Source organism: Physella acuta, unplaced genomic scaffold (assembly GCF_028476545.2).
Source record: "Physella acuta isolate Inbredline_101_S28 unplaced genomic scaffold, ASM2847654v3 ptg000279l, whole genome shotgun sequence".
NCBI classification, from domain to species: domain Eukaryota; kingdom Metazoa; phylum Mollusca; class Gastropoda; family Physidae; genus Physella; species Physella acuta.
Genome location: NW_026731798.1, coordinates 40,865 through 62,894, shown reverse-complemented (window position 1 = coordinate 62,894; position 22,030 = coordinate 40,865). Strand labels below are relative to the sequence as shown.

General features: G+C 36.7%; 1 protein-coding gene across 1 annotated transcript; it reads left to right on the top strand.

The window, feature by feature from the left end:
* Window positions 1-3,346: 3,346 nt before the first annotated feature.
* LOC131939431 (cadherin-23-like) lies at window positions 3,347-21,176 on the top strand. The gene is made up of 18 exons (XM_059297720.1): window positions 3,347-3,420; window positions 3,791-3,938; window positions 5,522-5,699; window positions 6,631-6,822; window positions 7,913-8,050; window positions 8,833-8,958; window positions 9,745-9,912; window positions 10,461-10,588; window positions 11,749-11,817; window positions 12,417-12,608; window positions 14,459-14,585; window positions 14,977-15,049; window positions 16,039-16,204; window positions 16,603-16,704; window positions 16,970-17,109; window positions 17,792-17,848; window positions 18,737-18,789; window positions 20,127-21,176. Exons 2-18 carry the CDS (start codon window positions 3,876-3,878, stop codon window positions 20,282-20,284), a joined length of 2,130 nt encoding a protein of 709 aa, XP_059153703.1. The 5' UTR covers window positions 3,347-3,420; window positions 3,791-3,875; the 3' UTR covers window positions 20,285-21,176.
* Window positions 21,177-22,030: the final 854 nt, after the last annotated feature.

Here is a 22,030-nt window from a genome sequence, read left to right as displayed (position 1 = left end):
AACTCGAGACTTTTTCGAATTTATCAACCATGAGCTTTTGCCAACTCGACCACGCCGACACCCCCCCCCCCCCAATTCTACAACTTTGTTTGAATAGTCAAGCGCTCTACCTCTAAGCCACTCCGTCCCCCAAACTATTGTTACCTTGTCTAAAGTCACAATATAGTTTTGTTTTGTTTTGTTTCTCTAACCACAAAATTCGGCTTTTGTAAGTTTAAGTCAGTATACTTTTATCAACATAACATGTTAGAGTTTAACACAATACTGTCCACATGGAAGAAAATGTAGCCATTAAATGCAGTTACTCGATTCTGTACCTAGTACTAGCGTTAACCATCTGATAGCCTTCAGTACAGGGAATAACTTGGACCCTCTTTCAAGCACAGCAGTTGGACATAGTGCTGACCACTCTATCCCTTCACACTCTGAGGTCACATAAACAGGTGAACTCTACTTCATTTCCAGTATGGACCGCCAGGTTCGAAAATGGAACTTTACTTCACCTGATGGTGAACTGGGCCATTTTGACGACTAGGCGATTGTGTTTGGCCAGTATTTGGCAACTAAATAATTCTTTAGCATCTGAGCAAATGACCCCTACGCCACTGACCACTAAACCAATGTTTGACCACAAACCCGTTTTTTTCGAACATTAACACACTAATGATAACTAAGCCACTGACTACTAACTCAATGTTTGACCACTCCACTAAACCATTTAATGATCACTAAGGCACTATTTTGCCCTTAAGCCACTGACCACTCAAACAAATCATTTAATGATCACTAGGCCACTCTTCGATCACTAAACCAATGGCCACTAGCTCAATGTTTGACCCCTTCACTAAACCAATTATTGATAACTGTGATGACGCTAGTTAAAGGTAGAAGTCAAGTAGAAGGTAGAAACAGACTATGGCTTAGTTAGTTAAACAGACCAATGGAAATACAGGAGCTGATCTGTCACGTGGGACGGTCAGCTGACCACTGGAGCAAGTGAAAGCAGACGGTGATAGGTAGCGATAGAGAACGGCCAGAGAAATGTAGAGTTAGGTGGAGTTAGAGGTAGATTGGTCATGGGAGTGCGTAGTTAATAGTATTAATAGACAGTATATAGTATAGACTAGTTAGATAGAAGTAGAATTTGATTTGTGTAAATAAAGAATATCATATCTTAAATTGGACTTGTGTGTGGTGATTTCACAAAACTATACTAAGCCGGGTTTCATCTTCTTCACCCTAACCCTCACAACTGGGTGGTCTTCTCTTCTCACTCCCACCTTCACAATATTCAAGCCACTCTTTGACCCTTTCGCCACTGACCACTAACTCGCTATTCGACAACAGTACACTAAAAAATTAACCCGGTTATGTACAAGGACCTTCACGATAGCCACACTATGCGTCAATTTAAAACACGTCTCACATTGTGTTTCTTTATGGTGCGTGTTGGTGCCTTCAATCTATATGTTTGCACCTATACATTCTAGCTTCTGATTCGACCAGTTGTACTTCACGGACTTCAATATATCAATACACCAAAAACTATATATCATACTGCGACATATACAAGTGTCAATAATACAATCCTTACATATCATACAAAAAATACATATCTAACTTAAACATATTTATGTTGGTTTATATTTGTTACATTCATAAAAACGGGCAAATACAGTGCACAATTACAAGAAAATAAACGTATGGATAGAGTGACGTTTTTATGACGGTGTAGATCTACATTTGTCAACAGAATATCTTATCTCAGGTTTTTGTCTTAATGCTATTGAGGAATATCATAAAGCAAGGGTTCTCAGAATGTGGGAGGCTAGAACCGGAAGTTGTTTTAGAATATGTTATAATGACGTAAGGGTATAGATAGTCAAAACATGTTCTGTTAACAATGATAGCTGAAATAATACATTAAACATGTCAACGGCCAAATACGTATATGTTGTGGTGTTTAAAAAAAAAAACAGGTTTCTAGGTGTAATGTGGGGCTCCCGGTGAACCTCCCCCCCCCCCCAGGACATAAGCTCACAGGACATAAACCCCGCGACATAACCCCCAACTTAACACCCCCCCCCCCACCATAAACCCCTCGAGATGAACATAATCCCTGCGAGATAACTCCTGGACGTAACCCCCCGTCATAAACCCCCTGGACAATCCTTCCCTCCCCCCCCCCGACAAAAACCTCCTGGACAAAAAAAACATGCGACATAAACCCCAGCCCCAGATTAACATTTATTTTTCTGGTGTATTTTTTTTTTCAAACAAGTCCTGAATTATACGCTTTGGTAAGAAAAAAAGTGATACGAGAAACTGCAGAAATAACAACCCATTGATTTTTAACAATCAAAACACTCAACGGACCATTACTGCACCGTTTATGGGAGAGCCACTGAGACGTTTTCACGTGGGTTGGACCCACTGGGTTTATTTTTTTCTTGGGACCCAACGGGATTTTTTTTTTGGTATCTGGACAAGACAGTCCACACCAGTTTTTATTCCAGGCACCTCTTCGCTCCGCCCCCCCCCCCCCCCCCACCCCCGAACGAAATGGAATTTAAATAGAAAAATATACTTTTACCAGTGTCCGCCCCCCCCCCCCCCAATATCAAGTTTCCCCCCCCCCCCCCCGGAGAAAAAGGTCTTAAAGAAGCACTGGTCCGCACGAGATGGTTTAACCAAGTTCAAAGATGTGTTCATATTTGTTTAATTTAGATACCTTATGCTTACTGACCAGCTGATGCGTAGTTGAGGGATGGCGTTCGGACGCTATGTCCGTAGATCTCGAGTTCAGATCTCGGTCCGGATTGTATGACGTCACAGAGTCCACCCAGCTCTAATGGGTTCCTGGCTAATTGTGTTGAAAGTAAATGTGGCTGTGCATAGGGCTGACCACCAGAGGCATAGTGAGGGCGGGGCAGGGGGTGTCACCACGAAGTGCCGCACCGGGTGACACTCGACCTATCCACGCCACTGCTGACCACAATTTCCAGTCACACGCCAAATGTCAAAAATATATTAACTCTACTTCACCTGTCCTAAGGATCTTAATAAAACCTGCAAGTGGAGCTTTACTTACTTGTTACTGTATCGTTAAAGCAGGCGTAGATTCAAATGTATGTGTTCAGTTTTGTAACTGTCTTTTACACGATCGGTATCTATCAAAGCGAGATAAATCAGACAAATCAACGCTGAGTGCCTCGGGTTATCTCCCCGCCTTTGTGTCAGCTCTATTTAAAAATTTATGACATATAGCCAACGTCATACCCATATGTTTGCGGTAAGTAAAGTCATAAAATGTTCCTGGCTGATTTTTTACCAACGCAAACAAGCAGGTAGCCTAAAAAAACGCATAAGATAGCGCGCTGCTATTTGGAATCTAAATCCGGTCGAAATCACTTGGATTTTGTTCGTTTCAGTTAATTTTTATACTTTTAACTTTCTTTTGCTTAGTATACTACATGCTCATAAAGCTGTGCTTTTATCTAAATTAAAAATAAATGATATAGATTAATTCAATACTAGATTGTGTTTATAAGAGTAGGCTATATACGGCAGACAAATAAGTAACTGTGTTTACGACAACGGGCATAATAAGTGAGTTTGTCGACTATGCCCATTCGACTTAACTTTTTCCGAGTCGAGTCATGTGTTCCCCACACATTTAACGTGGGTTTAGGGACGTCTAAGTTGATCTAGCTATAAAAGACACCAAACTCCTAATTGGTGTTTTAAGTAGCTACAAGTTAACAAAGATCCTAAACACATTGTACACTAGAATGAGAAGTAGCTGTAGCTAAATCGTAAACACATCAGTGGGAACAGAACAAAACTTTCTGGAGTGAGCTAGAGTGAACAGAATAATGACGTGGACAGTATTCTATGTGTTGCTCACCGTGTGTATTGGAAGAGCAGTAGCTGGCGTGGTGAGTTATCTTCCTTGGTTTAAATCGTGTGTGAGTTATCGTTCTTATTTTAAATTGCTCTGTGAATTGTTGTCATTATTTTTATTTTCTCTGAGAGTTATCATTCTGACTTTAAAATGCTCTGTTATGTAACATTTTTTTTTTTAATTGCATTGTTAGTTATCGTTCTTGTTATACGTTAAAATTATTGTTATAATTCTACTTAACGAATATCGTTTCTGTTACTACATGTAAATTGAGTTACCTTCTATATTACCTTGAGTTAGTGGCGGAACTAGAAAAAAAAAAAAATAAATAAATAAATAAATAAATAAATAAATAAATAAATAAATAAATAAATAAATAAATAAATAAATAAATAAATAAATAAATAAATAAATAAATAAATAAATAAATAAATAAATATATATATATATATATATATATATATATATATATATATATATATATATATATATATATATATATATATATATATATATATATATATAAACACATAATACAAACATAGGATACTCATTTCTAGCCTGATCGGGTTTTGAAATATTTTTTTTCAATATAAACAAATGACAACATGTGTGTGGGTGCATTAGTCTGTATTGATTTATTTTTTTTAAGATTTAGAATTTTTTAATTTTTTTTTTCTTCAGATTGTTAAGATTTAGAATTTTTTTTTTTTTTTTTTTTTTTAGAGTATGAATATTTTAATTTGAATACGCAAACAGAATTGACAAATAAAATAGATTTCAATGAATAATAAACCTGCCCTAAGATTTAGAATTAGTTTTTTTTTTTTTATCCTTTTTTTTTTTTTTTTTGTTTTTTTTTTTTTATTTTTTTTTTTTTTAATACTTTTATTTGCAATTAAAACAAGTACATCAACATAAAATCTTTTAACATAATTTTGAACAGGTTGAACAGGTGAAAAGATTTAGAGTTAGGCTATTCAATATGTTTGCTGTGATACTGCCTACCCGCTAGTGTAGAGCCGGTCAAAAGAATCTAAAACGTGAAAGCTTTTTATGTGTAATGGTTTCTCGTGTTATGTTTATTTTTATGTTTTTTTGTATTTATATTATTTGTTTCAAATATATTTCCTTTTTATGCTAAGTCATTCTTTAGTATGCATTTTTTTTTAAACTAATAATTTAGAGAAGTTATTGCTTTTTAATTTGTTTAGTACAAATATATTAAAAGGAGCTTAAGAGCGCCCCTATTTAACTATTTAAAAAAGGGATATAAGTCATGGAAGTGTTTTGAACGTTTGCCTATCTTTCACACTACAGCTCAGGCATATATTTTTTTTTACACAACAGCTTGTGTTAGCTACTGTATAACATCATTACTGTAGTAGATCTGTTTGTTATTTACAGAAGCTTATACCGTCAAGTAAAAAATGCAAAAAAAAATATTTTTTAAACTATGAAACAATTATTATGGTTGGCTATGGCCCCTAAATGGCGTGCCCCCCCCCCCCCCGCGTTGCAGGGTCTCGCGGCACTGTAGTTCCGCCCCTGCCTTGAGTGTAACACAGCCAAATAAGTTCATTGATAAAGCTTTCAAATGTTCTCTCCATGCTTCAGCCTGAGATTACCGATTTCACTAAAGTCGTGATTCTCCGTGAGTCTACGTCAACCAATGAGCTTCTCTCTTACATCAGCTGTACTGACCCCGACGGTGACCCGACCAGCTGTTTCGTCAAATCGATGACGCCGTCCTTTCCCTGCAGCGGCTGTTTCGCTGTCTTTGACTGTTCGTCGCGTAAGTCTCTGGCTACTTGTGTGTTTTTAAAGCTGTTTGTTTTTATAACTTAAAAACAGTTTAGTAATTGTATAGATAAATGTACAACCGGACAAAATGGACGAATGGTCAAAGCCATAATCTCGACCATAATAAATACATTTTAGTCAGTGTTAGGTAATAGTTTAAAGAGGTAGTCGATTGACATTTTGTATTTCCTTGAAAGTATCACTTTTGGATTAGAAAGTGATACCTTATTAGACCAGGTAGTGGTTCCGGGTACAGTGTAAGTACTAATAGCACCATAACTAGAATAGTTTCGATGCCGAATGTTTAAAGTAACAGTAACCTAACAGACGACATTAACCAGCACTAAATATGTCCCTTAGATTCTCTTAATCTAACCATACCTTAAATCTTAAATATAACGCTGTCTGTAATCTTAACAAAACGTTAACAAAACGTTAACAAAACGTTAACAAAACGTTAACAAAACGTTAACATTAGCACTATGCCTACCCTTAACCTTCAATCTTCTGCTGAAACGTCCCTGACACCCGTGACGTCACCAGGACGGGTGGCGCCCTCTGGCGTAAAAGAGGATATCACTCCACCCCTACAACAATGTTGCATTTTCACACCCCCTCCCCTGCTATTTAGTTTTGACCGCACCTTTTAAGATTTTGCGATGTGGTAGCAACCACTAAAAAAGGTGTCACCCGACTTTGCTTACAGCACCCACAACCCCGTCCCTCCATCTCCTGCCACCCCCCCCCCCCCCAACCCACCCCCACGCCACAGTCTGACACTTATCATAACCTTATCCCAAATCTAATTACACACACAAATATTTTGTTAATCTTATCATTGTATCGAATTATTGTATTACAATACCATAAAACCAAAAGAAATCTACTAATGCCCCACCCCCTCCCCGCCCCTAACCTACCAGCGAGCCCACCCACACAGCAGCACTGCCTGCAGTACAGGCACGGGGTGGGGACACTGAGCCACACCCTGGCACCGTCCTACCTGCTGGAGATCGTCTGCACCGACGAGATTGGTAAACAGCCGGCACGGGAGGTCATACAGGTCATCATACAGGCCAACTCGCCGCCATATTTTGACCCGGATGTTTTGAACCGTAAGTTATGATTTACTTGTTTATTTTCTAGAGTGGTGGTGGGGGTGGGGTGGGGGCGGGGGAGTCGGCATAATGGTGACCGCACTATTCCGTCAAATGGGGTCTCAGACAAAAGGCCGACATGGACAAAAGGCCGACAAGACAAAAGGCCGAGGTCTCATAAACAGACTACCTCTACTTAACCTGCCACGTCGACCGTCAGGTCCCATAGAGAACTTTACCATGGGCGAGTGGTGAAAGGGGGGGGGGGGGGGTTAAATCTAGATTATCATTCCTTTAAACCCCACTTTTACTTAAATTTACTTCTATTTCTTTTTTAAAACTTTAAAACATACTTTTATTTACCTACATTTATTTTGTAATACTGTTACTTTTATTTTTTCTCTATTTCTTTTATTTATAATCGTCTTTGCCTTGATAGACCTTTTTTTTTTAAAATAAGAAAGCATCAAATGACTATCTAACTAGGTCAAATTTGTACCTGACTCACGTAGGGGAAAGTAGAGACGGCAGGGCGTAGTACTGACCACACTCAGAGGCGTAGCGACCCTTCCCGGCGCCCGGGGATAAACTTTTTGATTTGCACACCTCCCCTCAAACTTTCGATTTGCAACCCCCCTCAAACTTTCAATTTGCACCCCCCTCAACCTTTCAATTTATTTTTCCAACCCATTTTGGCGCCCCCTAAGCTCGGCGCCCGGGGACATATGTCCCCCCCCCCGCCCCCCCCCCCCCCCCTCGCTACGCTACTGACCACACTACCCTCCCTACGCCGAGGTCACTAAAACAGGGGGACAACTTCACCTTGTATACGGATTGCAATATCCGTAACGGTTGCTACTTTATTTTAAAAAAATGAATATTCAGTGTGTTGTAATAGGCGGAGGGGTTTGTAGGCTAGGGGGCGGCACAGGTTCAAGCTCAATAGACGATAACTTGGATTCGTTACACATTTTTACACAGTACTATGTAGCTTTCCTCATGGTGTAAATATTGACAAGTTTGACGTGTCCATACTAAGTTTCAAACATGGCATCTAACTTGTTATGAGAAATTCCTTGAGTATTAAGGCCGCCATCTTTGCTTACAGTTTCCATCTCTGTCCTTGCTGACTTCGTCAATGACGTCATCTATAACGTCGATGGTGATGACGATGAAAACGACGACATCACCTACTCTCTGCAGACAAGGCCTACGTCGTCTTTAATGTATTACCAGATAAATTCGTGTGAGTGTATTACACGCTTTTTTAATTTAGATTACGTGTTTCGTTTTTTATGTTGGAAGTAGATGCATAGGCATTTCATTATAAATTTTACATTAATGAAATAAATTACACCAATATAAGCTTTCAGCTATATAAATATATATATATATATATATATATATATACACACATCTTGGTGATATAATTGTCAGTAAGCATATCATTAAAGTAAAATATTCGTTTAATTTTGGGGAATTCAGCGATTAAATCCCAAGTTTTGACTTGAAACTGAGCTAGGTTGCTCTTCCGTCCGACCACAAACTTCCATATATATCTGTAAAAGCTAGAATAAACATTACTGATGTTGGTGTTGAGAGTCTTTGGTGGGTGCCAGGGGCGTAGCGAGGGAGGGGGGGGGGGGGGCGGGGGGTGCGGACCGTATCGGGTGACACCATTTAGGGGGGTGACACCAAGGCAAAAAATAGCAAAATATAAAGAGAAAAACTTGAGGGGGGGGTGCAAATCGAAAACTTGAGGGGGGTGCAAATCGAAAACTTGAGGGGGGGGGATGCAAATCGAAAACTTGAGGGGGTGGGTTGCAAATCGAAAACTTGAGAGGGGGTGCAAATCGAAAACTTGAAAGTTTGTCCCCGGGAAGGGTCGTTACGCCTCTGGGCGGGGGGATACCATTAAGTGCCGCACCGGGTGACACCCGACCTCGCTACGCCACTGGTGGGTGCTAACCTTTGACCCCAACGCTGAAATATTTATTAAAAACAAACTTGTTACATGTATCTTGTTAGCTACAGGAGAAATCAGAGTCGTTAAGAATCTTCGTACTGGATGCCGGATGACGGATACACTTTTGGTCTTCATGACAGACGGCAAGAATTCTGTTGGACCACTGGTCATTGATGTGAAAATCATTGGTATGTTATTATAAGCTGTTAGACATATGTTCATTAATGATTTAATTAACTAAAACGTGTGTATTAGTTAAAGCAGTTATGCTTTCAAGGCTCCCAACATCGAAACCCAAACAGAAATTAGAGTCAAATGTAGATTGCTACCTCGTTACGTAGCACGCTCTGGGCTCTACAAACATGTACATATTGTTGCTTTGTATCAATGATACTAATATTTGCTATACATTAAAAAAAAAATACTTAAAATAATGTAAAGATTCCTTTTCGGACCTGAAGTTCATGGAGCAAGTGAAGTAGAGTTAATCACCTACAGAGGCGTAGCGACCCTTCCCGGCGCCCGGGGACAAACTTTCGATTTGCACCACCCCCTCAAACTTTCAATTTGGCGCCCCCCCCCCCCCCGTAAGGTCGGCGCCCAGGGACATACGTCCCCCCGCCCCCCTCCCTCGCTACGCCTCTGATCACCTATTCCATTCCCTAACTTAAGTTAGTTACCAATCAGAGCTGGGTACACTCAAGGACGTTGTTCTGACATAAAAACGGATTCGAACTATACACGTTCGGATTAGCTGTCTAGCGCTCTACGACTAGGCAACGCTGTCTCACAAGCCTTTACATACCCAATTTAAATTATAACCCTAGTTAACATAAGATGCTAAAAAATTAAGTAGAGCCATAAGATTAACACACCCGTTTTAAAATAACGATCCTATTGTCTTTTAAATGACGCATTTAATACCAATTGTGGGTTTAGCTGAGATTTAAAAAATTAAATACTCAAATTAACAGGTGCCAACTTTCCACCTTCTGCCTCCAACCTCGAAACCACAGTGTACGTTCCAGAAGGTTCCACGAACACCATCTACGAAATGATCTTTAAAGACCCGGATCTTGACGTCATCACCTACACCGTTGCCACAACAACACCCATAGGCCTAGCTCAGTTACGTGTTGACGGTAAGTGACTGTCATTGTCAGACTACAGGTAAAACTCCCTGACCGGAACTATATTGTGAACAAATCATCAGTCCCGTCTTTTCGCTTCAGTAACCAGAACACATGTGTGAACTCGCTCCCTTATAAAGTCACGTATTATATGTACTTTCATGTAGATAGTAGTATTCAAGTATTGCAGTAGCATTCAGTAGAAAATATACTACATTGGTTCAGAGTTCTGCAGGTTGTTTTTTTCGGCTGGGCAATATCAATGTTTTGTTTAATACTTGTAATTCTACCCTAACTTAGCTAATATGATAAAACTAGATCTATTCCGTGTGTTTTTACGATGAGTTTTAAAACTTGAAATTCCGATGCTCCCCAGAAAAGAATCTGAACATTAACACTTGAAATTCCGATGCTCCCCAGGAAAGAATCCGAACATTGATAAACACTTGAAATTCCGATGCTCCCTATGAAAGAATCTGAACATTAACACTTAAAATTCCGATGCTCCCCAAGAAATAATCCGAACATTGATTAAAGCTTGAAATTCCTATGCTCCACAGGAAAGAATCCAAACATTGATGTGACCGGAAGTCTGGACTACGAGAACCTCGACCACAGAATGATAGACCTCAGGATACAACTGTCTGATGGCTTCTGCTTGTCTCCCTTGTATCATCTGCGATTAGTGGTAAGGGCTTTATTTAACTCTACCCCCCCCCCCCCCGTATACATGTAAAGTATTTTTATGACACTATACATGTAAGGTCTATGTATGACTCTACCCCCTCCCCGTATACATGTTGAGTATTTTTATGACACCAACCCTCTCCCCTATATACAGGTAATGTCTAATTATCACTTATGCCCCATTATACATGTAAAGTTTTGTTATGACATCCCCCACCCCCCGTATATTGTAAGGTCTATTATGACACTCCTCCCGTATATAAGTAAAGTCTATTTTGACATTATCTCCGTATACAGGTAAGGTCTTATTATGACATCACCACCCTCGTACACAGGTAAAGTCTGTTATGACACTACTTCCGTATACAATAATTTCTTAAAATGACTACTTACTGTGTATACAGGTACATTTCATAAACACTGCATACGAAGGTAATATCTCTACACGAACAATACATACTTACACTGGTATGTTTTTACCTGTACATCACATACATTTATAGGTAAAGTCTTAACTTAATTTGGTGGATACATAAGGAAATTGCCTGTTTTTGTATCTGGTTAGGACTCTCCCCGAAAACCTAAGAGTAAGGCCCTATTTTTAAACAACGAGTACATACTATTCGAATAATTGATAGCACGCTGATAGACATGCACATAAGGTACATAGTATCATGGTAAAGCCCTAATCTTTCAAATAAATACCATGTCAATCATCGGCTGCTAATTAGGTAAGTAAACAATAAAACCCTAGATTCAAAAACAGAACTTAATGATATGAAATAAACAACCATTTTTTAGATAAGCTGTGAATAAAATAATTAGCTATAGGAATATTTTAGTTTATATTTTATATCTCTTACAATTTACGTTGTAGTTTATATCTTATAGGACTGTCTTAAAAAGTTAAAATCTACATTGTTATTTATACATTGTATATCTTTCAATAATATTTACGTTATAGTTCATATTTTGTAGGCATGTCTTAAAAATTTAAAATTTACATTGTTATTTATATATTGTATATCTTTCAATAATATTTACGCTTTAGTTTATACCTTGTAGGCCTGTCTTAAAATTTCAATTGTTACTTTATATTTTGTATATCTTAAAATGTACGCTGTATTTTTATATCATCTCTTTAACAATGTCCATGAGCAGATAACCGATGTAAACGAACCTCCATCTATCTCACCAACTAACACTAGACTAGACGTATGTGAAGGAAAGGTCAGTCTACTTCAGATTTCCTCGCATAATAAATCCCACATATATGTGAATACATTTGTATGTGAACACATTTGTATGTGAACACATTTCTATGTGAACACATTACTATGTGAACACATTTCTATTTAACTACATTGTTTAAATTGTTTGCAAATTGTATTACTCATACTCAGGACATGTTTAGGCTTCATCTCTTATCACATAAAACGTAAAAAAATTGCTTCTAGATCTAGCTTAAGATGGCCTGTCTAAATGTACGGTTTCATACAGTGGCGTAGCCAGGAATTGGTCATGTTAGGGGTTCAAACATTTGTCCATACATATACAATCCTACATATATATGTATATATATATATATATATATATATATATATATATATATATATATATATATATATATATTTAGGGGAGGGGTTATAACCCCCCTAACCCTCCCCCCCTGCCTACGCCACTGGTTTCATAGCATATAATGCTCGAATTAGTATTAGCTTAACATGGCTTTTCTAAATGTACGGTTCATACAAAGTAAATTGCGTATGTTGGTTTGATACGATTTAAATGCATTAGAACTGTGGCTAATATAACTATACATAGAACAGATCGAGTTCAACCCGAAGTTGAAGGTCACTGACCAGGATATACTTGACCTTCACACCTGGCGGATCAACAATACAACGTACAACAGGGATGGCCTGTTCGCCATTGACCCGTCTACTGGATTTATCCGCACACTGGCGGACTATGACATCGACAAGACAGGGGCGGTAACTCAAAGAACTGTAATTGTTCAGGTACAAACGCAAATCGGCTCTTGACAAATCTTTTAACTTCTGCAACCATTATTTATGTTGGTTGTAGGAATTATAATTTTGTTTGGAACATTTTTAAACAATAGCAAATATTAATAGAAATTTTTATTTAAATTACAAATAATTATACCTAAGGCACAATAAAAATATACAACAATTTTTATTATTAAAAATGTTCACGACATTATATCAATGCTTATTAGCCTTTCCTAGCACTATCTAATGATTTATATTGCAAATAATAAAGAATAATGACAAGTGTTAAAGTTGTTGTAATTTAGAAACTTAAAGTTGTTTGGGAACCATCGTTTACAGTTTACACTCATTTTCATAGTTTTGAATTGAATATAAGCCATTGAAAAGCAGCTTAGAATTATTCTATCTAATCAAATATTTTTAAAACTGCCCTCAACCTCTCCTTGAAGTCAACCGGAATGGCTAGAGAGAGTTAAAAAAGGAAAGTTAGAACTATTTTTTCCATGATAAAAATACACAATAGTATTCTATGGTGTATAGCATGGTATTGTATTTATATTAAATAATATAATATCCCCTATCACCACAACACCCTTGCTTACTAATCCAAATCTATATATCTATCTATATATATAATTCTCTTCTTCGAGCCGTTAGAAAACAAGCTGCAAACGCGCTCCCTACCTCCCCACCCCTACATGGTTTTAGTGAGCTGTGTTCACTCTAAATGTTTACAAGCAGAGCCAACGATTTTAAACGTAGGGGGGGGGGGGGGGAGAGGAGGGGGGGGGAGGGAAGGAAAGGGGGGGGGGTTATGGTCCTTAACGAGCTACTTATAGTGTTTTAAAGAAATATTTTCAGTGTCAGCGTTGGTACTGTCGAATTCACAAATTATGAATTATTGAAAATTAGAAACAACTAAATAGCGGCGTATGTTATGCCGCGGGCCGGCTCGTATATATATATTTCTCTTCTTGGAGACGTTGGAAAACAAGCTGTAAGCGCGCCTTGAAGTCCCCTCTCTTCCTCTCCAGGCATATCGCAACCACCCCCACCCCAACATGGTCTGGTGGGCTGTGGTTCACGCTAAATGTTTATAATCGTAGAGCCGGGTTTAGTGACCGCTATTAGGGGCAGATAATTTAGTTTGAAACGATTTTAAACTTAGGGGAGGTAACTAAGAGGAGGCTGCTTTCGAATTACTGAAAAGTAGAAAATAATACAACTAAATAGCGGCGTATGATACGCCGCGGGTCGGCTCGTTAAAAATAAAAGTCTTTGCTATTACTATTATTTTGTTCTTAATAATTATTTGTTTGAGTATTTCCAGCCTTAATAAAATAGGAAGTCATTGTACACTTATTAAAAAAAAAATTACGTTGCAAATTATGATACAGTATTTAGAAGTGATTTGCGTTTGTTGTTTTTGTTTCCTAATACAGTTCAATACATGTAGGCCAGTGGTTCCCATTTGTTTACCCCATATAGCCACAATTTTCAAATCAAGCCAGTGGCGTAGCGAGGTCGGGTGCCACCCGGTGCGGCACTCAATGGTGTCACCCCCCAGAGGCGTAGCGACCCTTCCCGGGGACAATCTTTCACATTTTTTATTTGCACCCCCCCCCCTCAAACTTTCGATTTGCACCCCCCACCCATCAAGTTTTTCCCTATATATTTCGCTACTTTTTGCCTTGGTGTCACCCCCCCACTAAATGGTGTCACCCGGTGCGGTCCGCACCCCCCGCCATCCCCTAGCTACGCCTCTAAATTAAGCACAGCTAAATGGAAACAAAGACAATACTTTTGATTATCCAATAAAGAAGAAGGGTAATCTGTATGCACTTTTTATTCCATAGGTGGAGGATAAAGGTGGATTGACAGCCACAGCTACGGTCACTGTGAGTTTTCTCGACTGTAACGACAACGCCCCTGTGTTTCAGTTCGCGAACTACACAACGTCTGCTACTGAGTGCACGTCAGCAGGTACGTAGTGCAGGTCTCCAGGTAGGTAGTGTAGGCGTTGTGTACTTCACAGGCAGGCAAGTAGTGCAGGTACTGAGTGTACGTCAGCAGGTACGTAGTGCAGCTCTTCAGGTAGGTAGTGTAGGTGTTGTGTATTTCACAGGTGGGCAAGTAGTGCAGGTACTGAGTGCATGTCTTCAGGTAGACAGGAAGAGCAGGTACTGACTGTACTACTTTGTATGCAGGGTAGGTACTGAGTGCAGGTCTTCAGGTGGGTAGTGAGTGCAGGTCTTCGGGTAGGTACTATGGTGAAACTCGCCGTGTGTCTTAATACACTGAAGACAGGTTCAGTAGACAGTAAAACTGGTATCGTGTGTCTCTCACCTGTATTTCTAACCTATGACTATTTCAGGTACCAAAGTTCTCCAGCTGTCTGCTACAGATAAGGATTCCAGTCGACAGCAGAATAATGTCATCCATTACAGGCAAGTGAAGGGGCGGGTGTAAACATAGACTGGTGGGGTTGTTTGATGTTTATTTTAAGTTGGTACAAGGTTTCTGAGTTTCTATTTTAAGTTGGTACAAGGGCTCTGAGTTATCTATTTTAAGTTGGTACAAGGGTTCTGAGTTATCTATTTTTAGTGGGTAGTGGGGTTCATTGATGTCTATTTTTAGTGGGTGGTGGGGTTCATTGATGTCTATTTTTAGTGGGTGGTGGGGTTCATTGATGTCCATTTTAGTGGGTAGTGGGGTTCATTAATGTCTATTTTAGTGGGTAGTGGGGTTCATTGATGTATTTTTAGTGGGCAGTGGGGTTCATTGATGTATTTTTTAGTGGGCAGTGGGGTTCATTGATGTATTTTTAGTGGGTGGTGGGGTTCATTGATGTATTTTTTAGTGGGCAGTGGGGTTCATTGATGTATTTTTTAGTGGGTGGTAGGTAGAGGTGTTCTAAGTTATCTAATTTTAGTGGGTAGTGGGTTCTAAGAAATATATTTTAAATGTGTATAAGAGTTCCAAATTATATAATGTTAGCGGTTAGCGTGTAGAAGGGTTTATTTCTGTATATTTTAAGTTGGTACAAGTGCTCTAGGTTATTTAATTTTAGTGGGTAGAGGCGGTTTAACGATGAATATTATAAGTGGGTAGAAAGGTTCTAAGTTATCTAAGTTTAGTGGTTAGCGGGGTTCAATTCAAAACAATATTAGTTGGTAGAAGGATTTACTGCATTGTGAGTCGGTAACGAAAGATCAGAGTTGTCTATCTGGGTTGCCTATCTTTTGTAGAGACTCATATTTTTATAATGCTAAAAAGTGAATTAAGTCTACAGATAAGTATCACTTGGGCGATCGTAAATAGTAACCATGAACACAACCCAAACAATACAGTACTTTATTTTCAAAGGGAAGCTAATCAATATGTTGTTATTTGGCTGACTCGAGTTACCTTTCTTTAAAACTATTTTTACTCCTAGAGGTTCTGGGGGTGCTGTTGTCGCGGGCTCAAGTGGTGAGATCATCGTACTCCACGCAATGCCAGCTGGATCAGTTGTGACCTTCCTTGTGTACGCCTGGGATATGGGCCAAACGCCGGGACCTTTGATGAGTGTTAACCCGACCGTGGTTAGTGTAAGGTTTACGGTAAGTGGGGAAAGTATAGTGTAGGTTAGGGGTGGGGTTGGTAAGGTGGGCAGGGGACTAGATTTTTGTTGTGTGTAATTTGCCCGCTTTTTGGGGGATTAGGGAAAATGGGGTATATAATCAATGTGTGTCGTTTGGACCTAGAATAATCAAAGGGTAACAGGTAATTTACCAATTGCTTGAATACAATATTGCAGCTTTGGTTAAGTATTATTGGTATTGTTAAATATTGATTTAAATACATAGATGCCTAAAAATTGTAGCCTATATGTTACGGTGAAAGTCTTAAGTGATGCCGATATATATATATATATATATATATATATATATATATATATATATATATATATATATATATATATATATATATATATATATATATATTAACGTATATGTAGAGATGCCCTCCGACAAGAACACCACCACCTATCGTCCCAGTTCCACAAACAACAGCTCTAGTGATCACAACAGAAACTACCACGGTACTCACTCAAAAGAAAGTATGTGAATTTTTTTAAAAATTAAATATTATTTTTTATCAACAACATAGGTATTTTATTTCGAGTTCCTTTTAATATACGAGACGCACATTCCATAATATATCCAATTATAATGTTTTATCTTTTTTTTCAAAAAATTACATCCCATTATAATATACATCAAATTTTATAATTATATATCCTTAAAATAGATAGTATACCTAATTAGAAAAAAAATACATATAATACATATCTAATATATAACATTCCATAATGTAATGTAAAGGACGACAACCTAGCCTGGATACTTATAGCAGCGCTTCTGGGTACTGCTATGTTAGGTCTACAGGGCTTCATGGCCTGGCGATATGGACCCAGGTGTGTTAGGGCCTGTCAGAAGTTCAACTGTGAGTGTAGTAAACCCAGGTACGTGTATGGCTTGGCGATATGGACCCAGGTGTGTTAGGGCCTGTCAGAAGTTCAACTGTGAGTGTAGTAAACACAAGTAGGTGTCAGAGACACGCTTCAGGGGTTATAATAGACACATGGATACATGATGTATATATATTTTTACAAATTGCTAAGCTACATGTGTCATACATAACTTTAAAACTTTTTGCATAATTGCTAAAGAATATAATAAATGTATACAAATACATAAAAACTTTATATATATATAATTTTATATATATATATATATATATATATATATATATATATATATATATATATATATATATATATACATGATTTTCTCCTTTTCAATACATGACACACAAAAACACATTGCATGAACATTTCATGCGCGCTCGGCCACGCCCTCCTCACAAATATCCTTAGATCGGGCAGATAAAATCAATATTTTTAGAAACCATTTTCCAACTATATAACATTATATCTTTACACACAGATTATATCCTTTATGACACATCTTTTGAAACAAATTACTTATTTTATAAGTAAAATATCTTTAGACGCAGATGCTATGTTTCATGACACATATCTTTTGAAAGAAATCACTACTTTTTAAACACAAATATCTATAGACAGAGATTATATCTAGTACTATACACATCTGTTGATATCTTGCCTGTCCAATTATTTCCAGACGCAGAGTTAGACGTGTGGCACCAGCAAAAGAAGAAAACATTTACAATGAGCCTCTGTAAGTATCTTGGGTACAGTGTTGTCAGGTGCCTGTATAGCTGTCAGTGTTTATATCGCATGCTTTTGTGGTCAGGGTAGCTGTTTCATGTACGTGTTTGATGGCCTGTTATGGTTTTTTTTTTTTTTGCTGTTTTTAAGTACAACTATTTACCCCGAATGGGTTTTTTAAAATTATAAATGGTTAAAACTTAAAAAAAATACCGAAATATTTCGATTTAAAAAAACAGTAGACTATATTGGTAAAAATCAAGTTTTAATTAGAGCTCAATAAAACTTCTTTGCTTAAGCATAATCCACTTCTGAATAGCCGATGTCCACTATAAGACAAAATATGAGAATTAAACGAAGTTACGAAAAAAATGTAATCACATATACTTAACCCTTACTATAACATTTTTATATAGAGGGATATAAGGATTGTTAGTATCTCAACTGTTTCGTTCACACATTCTTCTAAAATCTAGCTTAAACAGCAAAATTAGGTACTCGTTAGAAATGTTTTCTTTGTAAAAAACAATGAGAGTACGCATAATATTCACTTTTCTGAAGATAGATAGAAACCAAACAAGAAGAGACAGCGTGGTCTGACAGTAGAGCTTACGACTGCTAACACGAAAAGCCCGAGTTCGGATCTCGGACTCAAGAACTTCAGACCTCTTTAAGTCCACCCATTGGTAACTAACTCACGTGTGGGTAACAGTCTGGTGGAAATATTACTCACCACATTATCCCAGACTTTATAGAAATCGATTAGCTCTACTTCACCTACTTCATTTAAGCCACGAACGGGAAACGTTGGTGATAAAGGAGGAAGTGGTTATAGATTGAATGTTATGACCGTAACAAAATTGTTAACTATTTGTTGTTCTAATGTTTGTTGTTGCAGGGAGGAGCCTGAACCACCTGGTCCAGGGTTTCTGTTTGGGTTCTGGAAGGAAAGTAAGTGTGTACATGTGTACATATATATATATATAAATATATACATATAGCCTACATATATACACACATACATATATATATACATATATACACATGTACACAGATGCACTCATACACACATATACCTAAGTATACATATACACATATACATATATATACATATATATACATATATATATATATATATATATATATATATATATATATATATATATATATATATATATACATATATATATATATATATATATATATATATATATATATATATATATATATATATATATATATGTGTGTGTATATGTATACACACATTTACCTAAGTATACATATACACATATACATATATATACATATATGTATATGAGTGCATCTGTGTATATGTGTATATATGTATATGTATGTATATGTGTATATATGTATATGTATACTTAGGTAAATGTATGTATGAGTGCATCTGTGTGCATGTGTTTGTGGTTATATATGTACGCGTGTACACTATTGTATGTGTACTTGTAAATGTGTGTGGGTGTGCATGTGTGTATATATTTACGTGTGTATGAGTATGCATGTTTGTGTGTAGGTATGTGTGTATACGGATGAAGGTGTATATAAATGTATGTGTACAAATGAGTATATAAGTGTGTGTGTATGAGTGTATATGTGTACTCGTGTATGAGTACGTATGTAAATGCTCAGTTGTGAACGGGTGTATCTGTGCATATATGTCTCTGTGGATGTGTGCGAATGCTTTAAATTATTTCATTCATAACATCATTCATGTTTACCTGGAAAACAATTTTATTTCTAATTTTCTAACATTAAATTTCTTACTTCCAAGTTATTTAGATTTTCTAAAAAGTAAGTATAGGATAAGCACAATATAGGAATATTGTTAATTGTTGTTAATTGTTGTAAATTATACATCACAGAATCTTGTCTTTGTACAGAAAATCAATTATTAGGTAATTAATTTTTAAAACAACTACAATAATTTTCTCATAAAGCAGATTATTTTTTTTTTCGTTTTCGTCTATTAAAAAAATGTTATTGCAAACAATGATTTTTAAGAATACATAGCGCCAGAGCTTCTTCCAGGCAACTCTTTTGGGGGGAGCCCCACCCCCCCCCCCCCCCTCTGAAAAAATATCTACCGACCTTCCGAACGAAATAAAATGTTCTATTTAAATCCCAATCATGCTTGCATCTTTTCCTACCTATATCTTTTATACCGATATTCAGTCAAAATCGTATTTCCTATTTCATTCAATGTGAAATTCCAAGTATTTCAGTCATTTTATGTTTTCTCCCCCCCTCCCCCCTTCTATTTGCCCCAGGGTACCCCAACGATGACTTCCAGACCCCACCCGACCGCAGAAATCTACCCACCCCTGCTGATATGGAACCCCACTATCCACACACGGTGGATCCAGTGGATGACCCAATCCAGGATGACCTCAAGGATATGAACCAGAAGAAATGTGTTATTCTGTAGATGTAGGTCATGTGATCAAATACTCCGTCCATTTGTTCAGCTAATGTAGATTTTAAATGCGTCTAAAATAATGTACATTTTATGCTAAGCATGGTAAAACTGTTTCAAGTCATGTACATTTTTAATACAAATCTGTAAAACAACATTAAGTCATGTACATTTTTAATACAAATCTATAAAACAATATTAAGTCATGTACATTTTTAATAAAAATCTGTACAAAAACCTTAAGTCATGTACATTTTAATACAAATCTGTAAAAAAATCTTACGTTATGTACAACTTGTTATAAAGATTAAGCATCTGTCTAAAGGCATGTGAAATTTGTAACTTTTTAAAAAATAGTAAAAAAAAAATCGTAATGAACTATAATATTTGAAAACTTTTAAATCAGTTTAAAGGCCTGTAAATATTTTAGCTCAAACCACTACAAAAAAAAAACACGAACAACATAATTATATTTCTGTCTCAGCATCTATTATGTTTTCTACGAAACTGCTCCTTGAGGCCATTCGATGCATAGTTTAGTTGTAATTAACAAACTATTAAATCACACTTGCACAATAATTTGTTAATTTTATAGAACGTAGCTATTAAAAATGCCCAATGATGTTTGGAATAAATACAATTGCCTGGAAAAAAACCCTAGCTAAAATGGGACATAGATGCCTGTTTGGCTCTGTCGGTTCTAATTAAATACACATTGATCAAAGATTTTGGTTGTATTTAATGTAAAATCAATCTGAGTAAGTTCCCTTGTAAAGAAAAAATAACAGAACTAAGCAATTTTATATGATGTCGTTATTTATTTATTTATGCGTTGTATGTTATAGTTGGGTTTAACAAGCTTATTTTGTAAATAGCACATAATAGTACGCCTATTGGTGAAAATAGACAGACACAGAAAAACGTTTTTTTTTTGTTTGTTTTTTAATTGAGAAAATAAAACTGGTATCAATTAATACAAAATGTATCCTATGTTCAAATATTTAAAATGTTTAGAATTGTTTGTGGTTGTAACATATTGCTTATCTTCAAAGGACTCTGACAGCTCAGAGAAATATTCCACGTCAATGTCTATTTTATGTGTTCTTTTCTAACGGTCCTTCAATTTTCGAATTAGTGTGTTTGAGTCTACAACTAAAATGTGATTCATAAGCATAAGAGTATAATATACTCAAAAAAAAAAAGACTTTACCACGCGTTAAATTTATACCCCTTTTACACATTGATAAATCCATAATACTTTTACATTTTAAAGGGAGGTAAAAATGAAATATTACCTTATTAATTTCAAAGGTTAATTATTCCCCTTTATGTGGTAAATCGGTTGTAAATCATATTATTTTTATTTCATAAAAATTGTCTGTGTATGGCAGTGACATGGAATTTTAGAATAAGTGAATTATAAAATCTCTTTGTGGTTAATATTAAGTTCAACTACTTCAGCTTTGTTAAAATAAGTACTCTTATATTTCTGCAGAGACTTATGCAATTGTAATGTGGTCTCAGTAACTAATACGCTAATATTTTAATTTACAAAGTAGCACATCTGTGAAAGTATTATTAAAGTAAGTATAGAGCTCCACATAGTCAGTGGTTAGTGCTGACTGACAACAAATATGGTGTTTTGGTTATAGTTAGTGGTGTGCTTTCGTAAGTGACTAATTATAACTGTATTAGGTGTAAACCAAATCGCTAATTAGAAGTAAACGCAGTACTAATTAAATCAAACGTAGCCAAAAC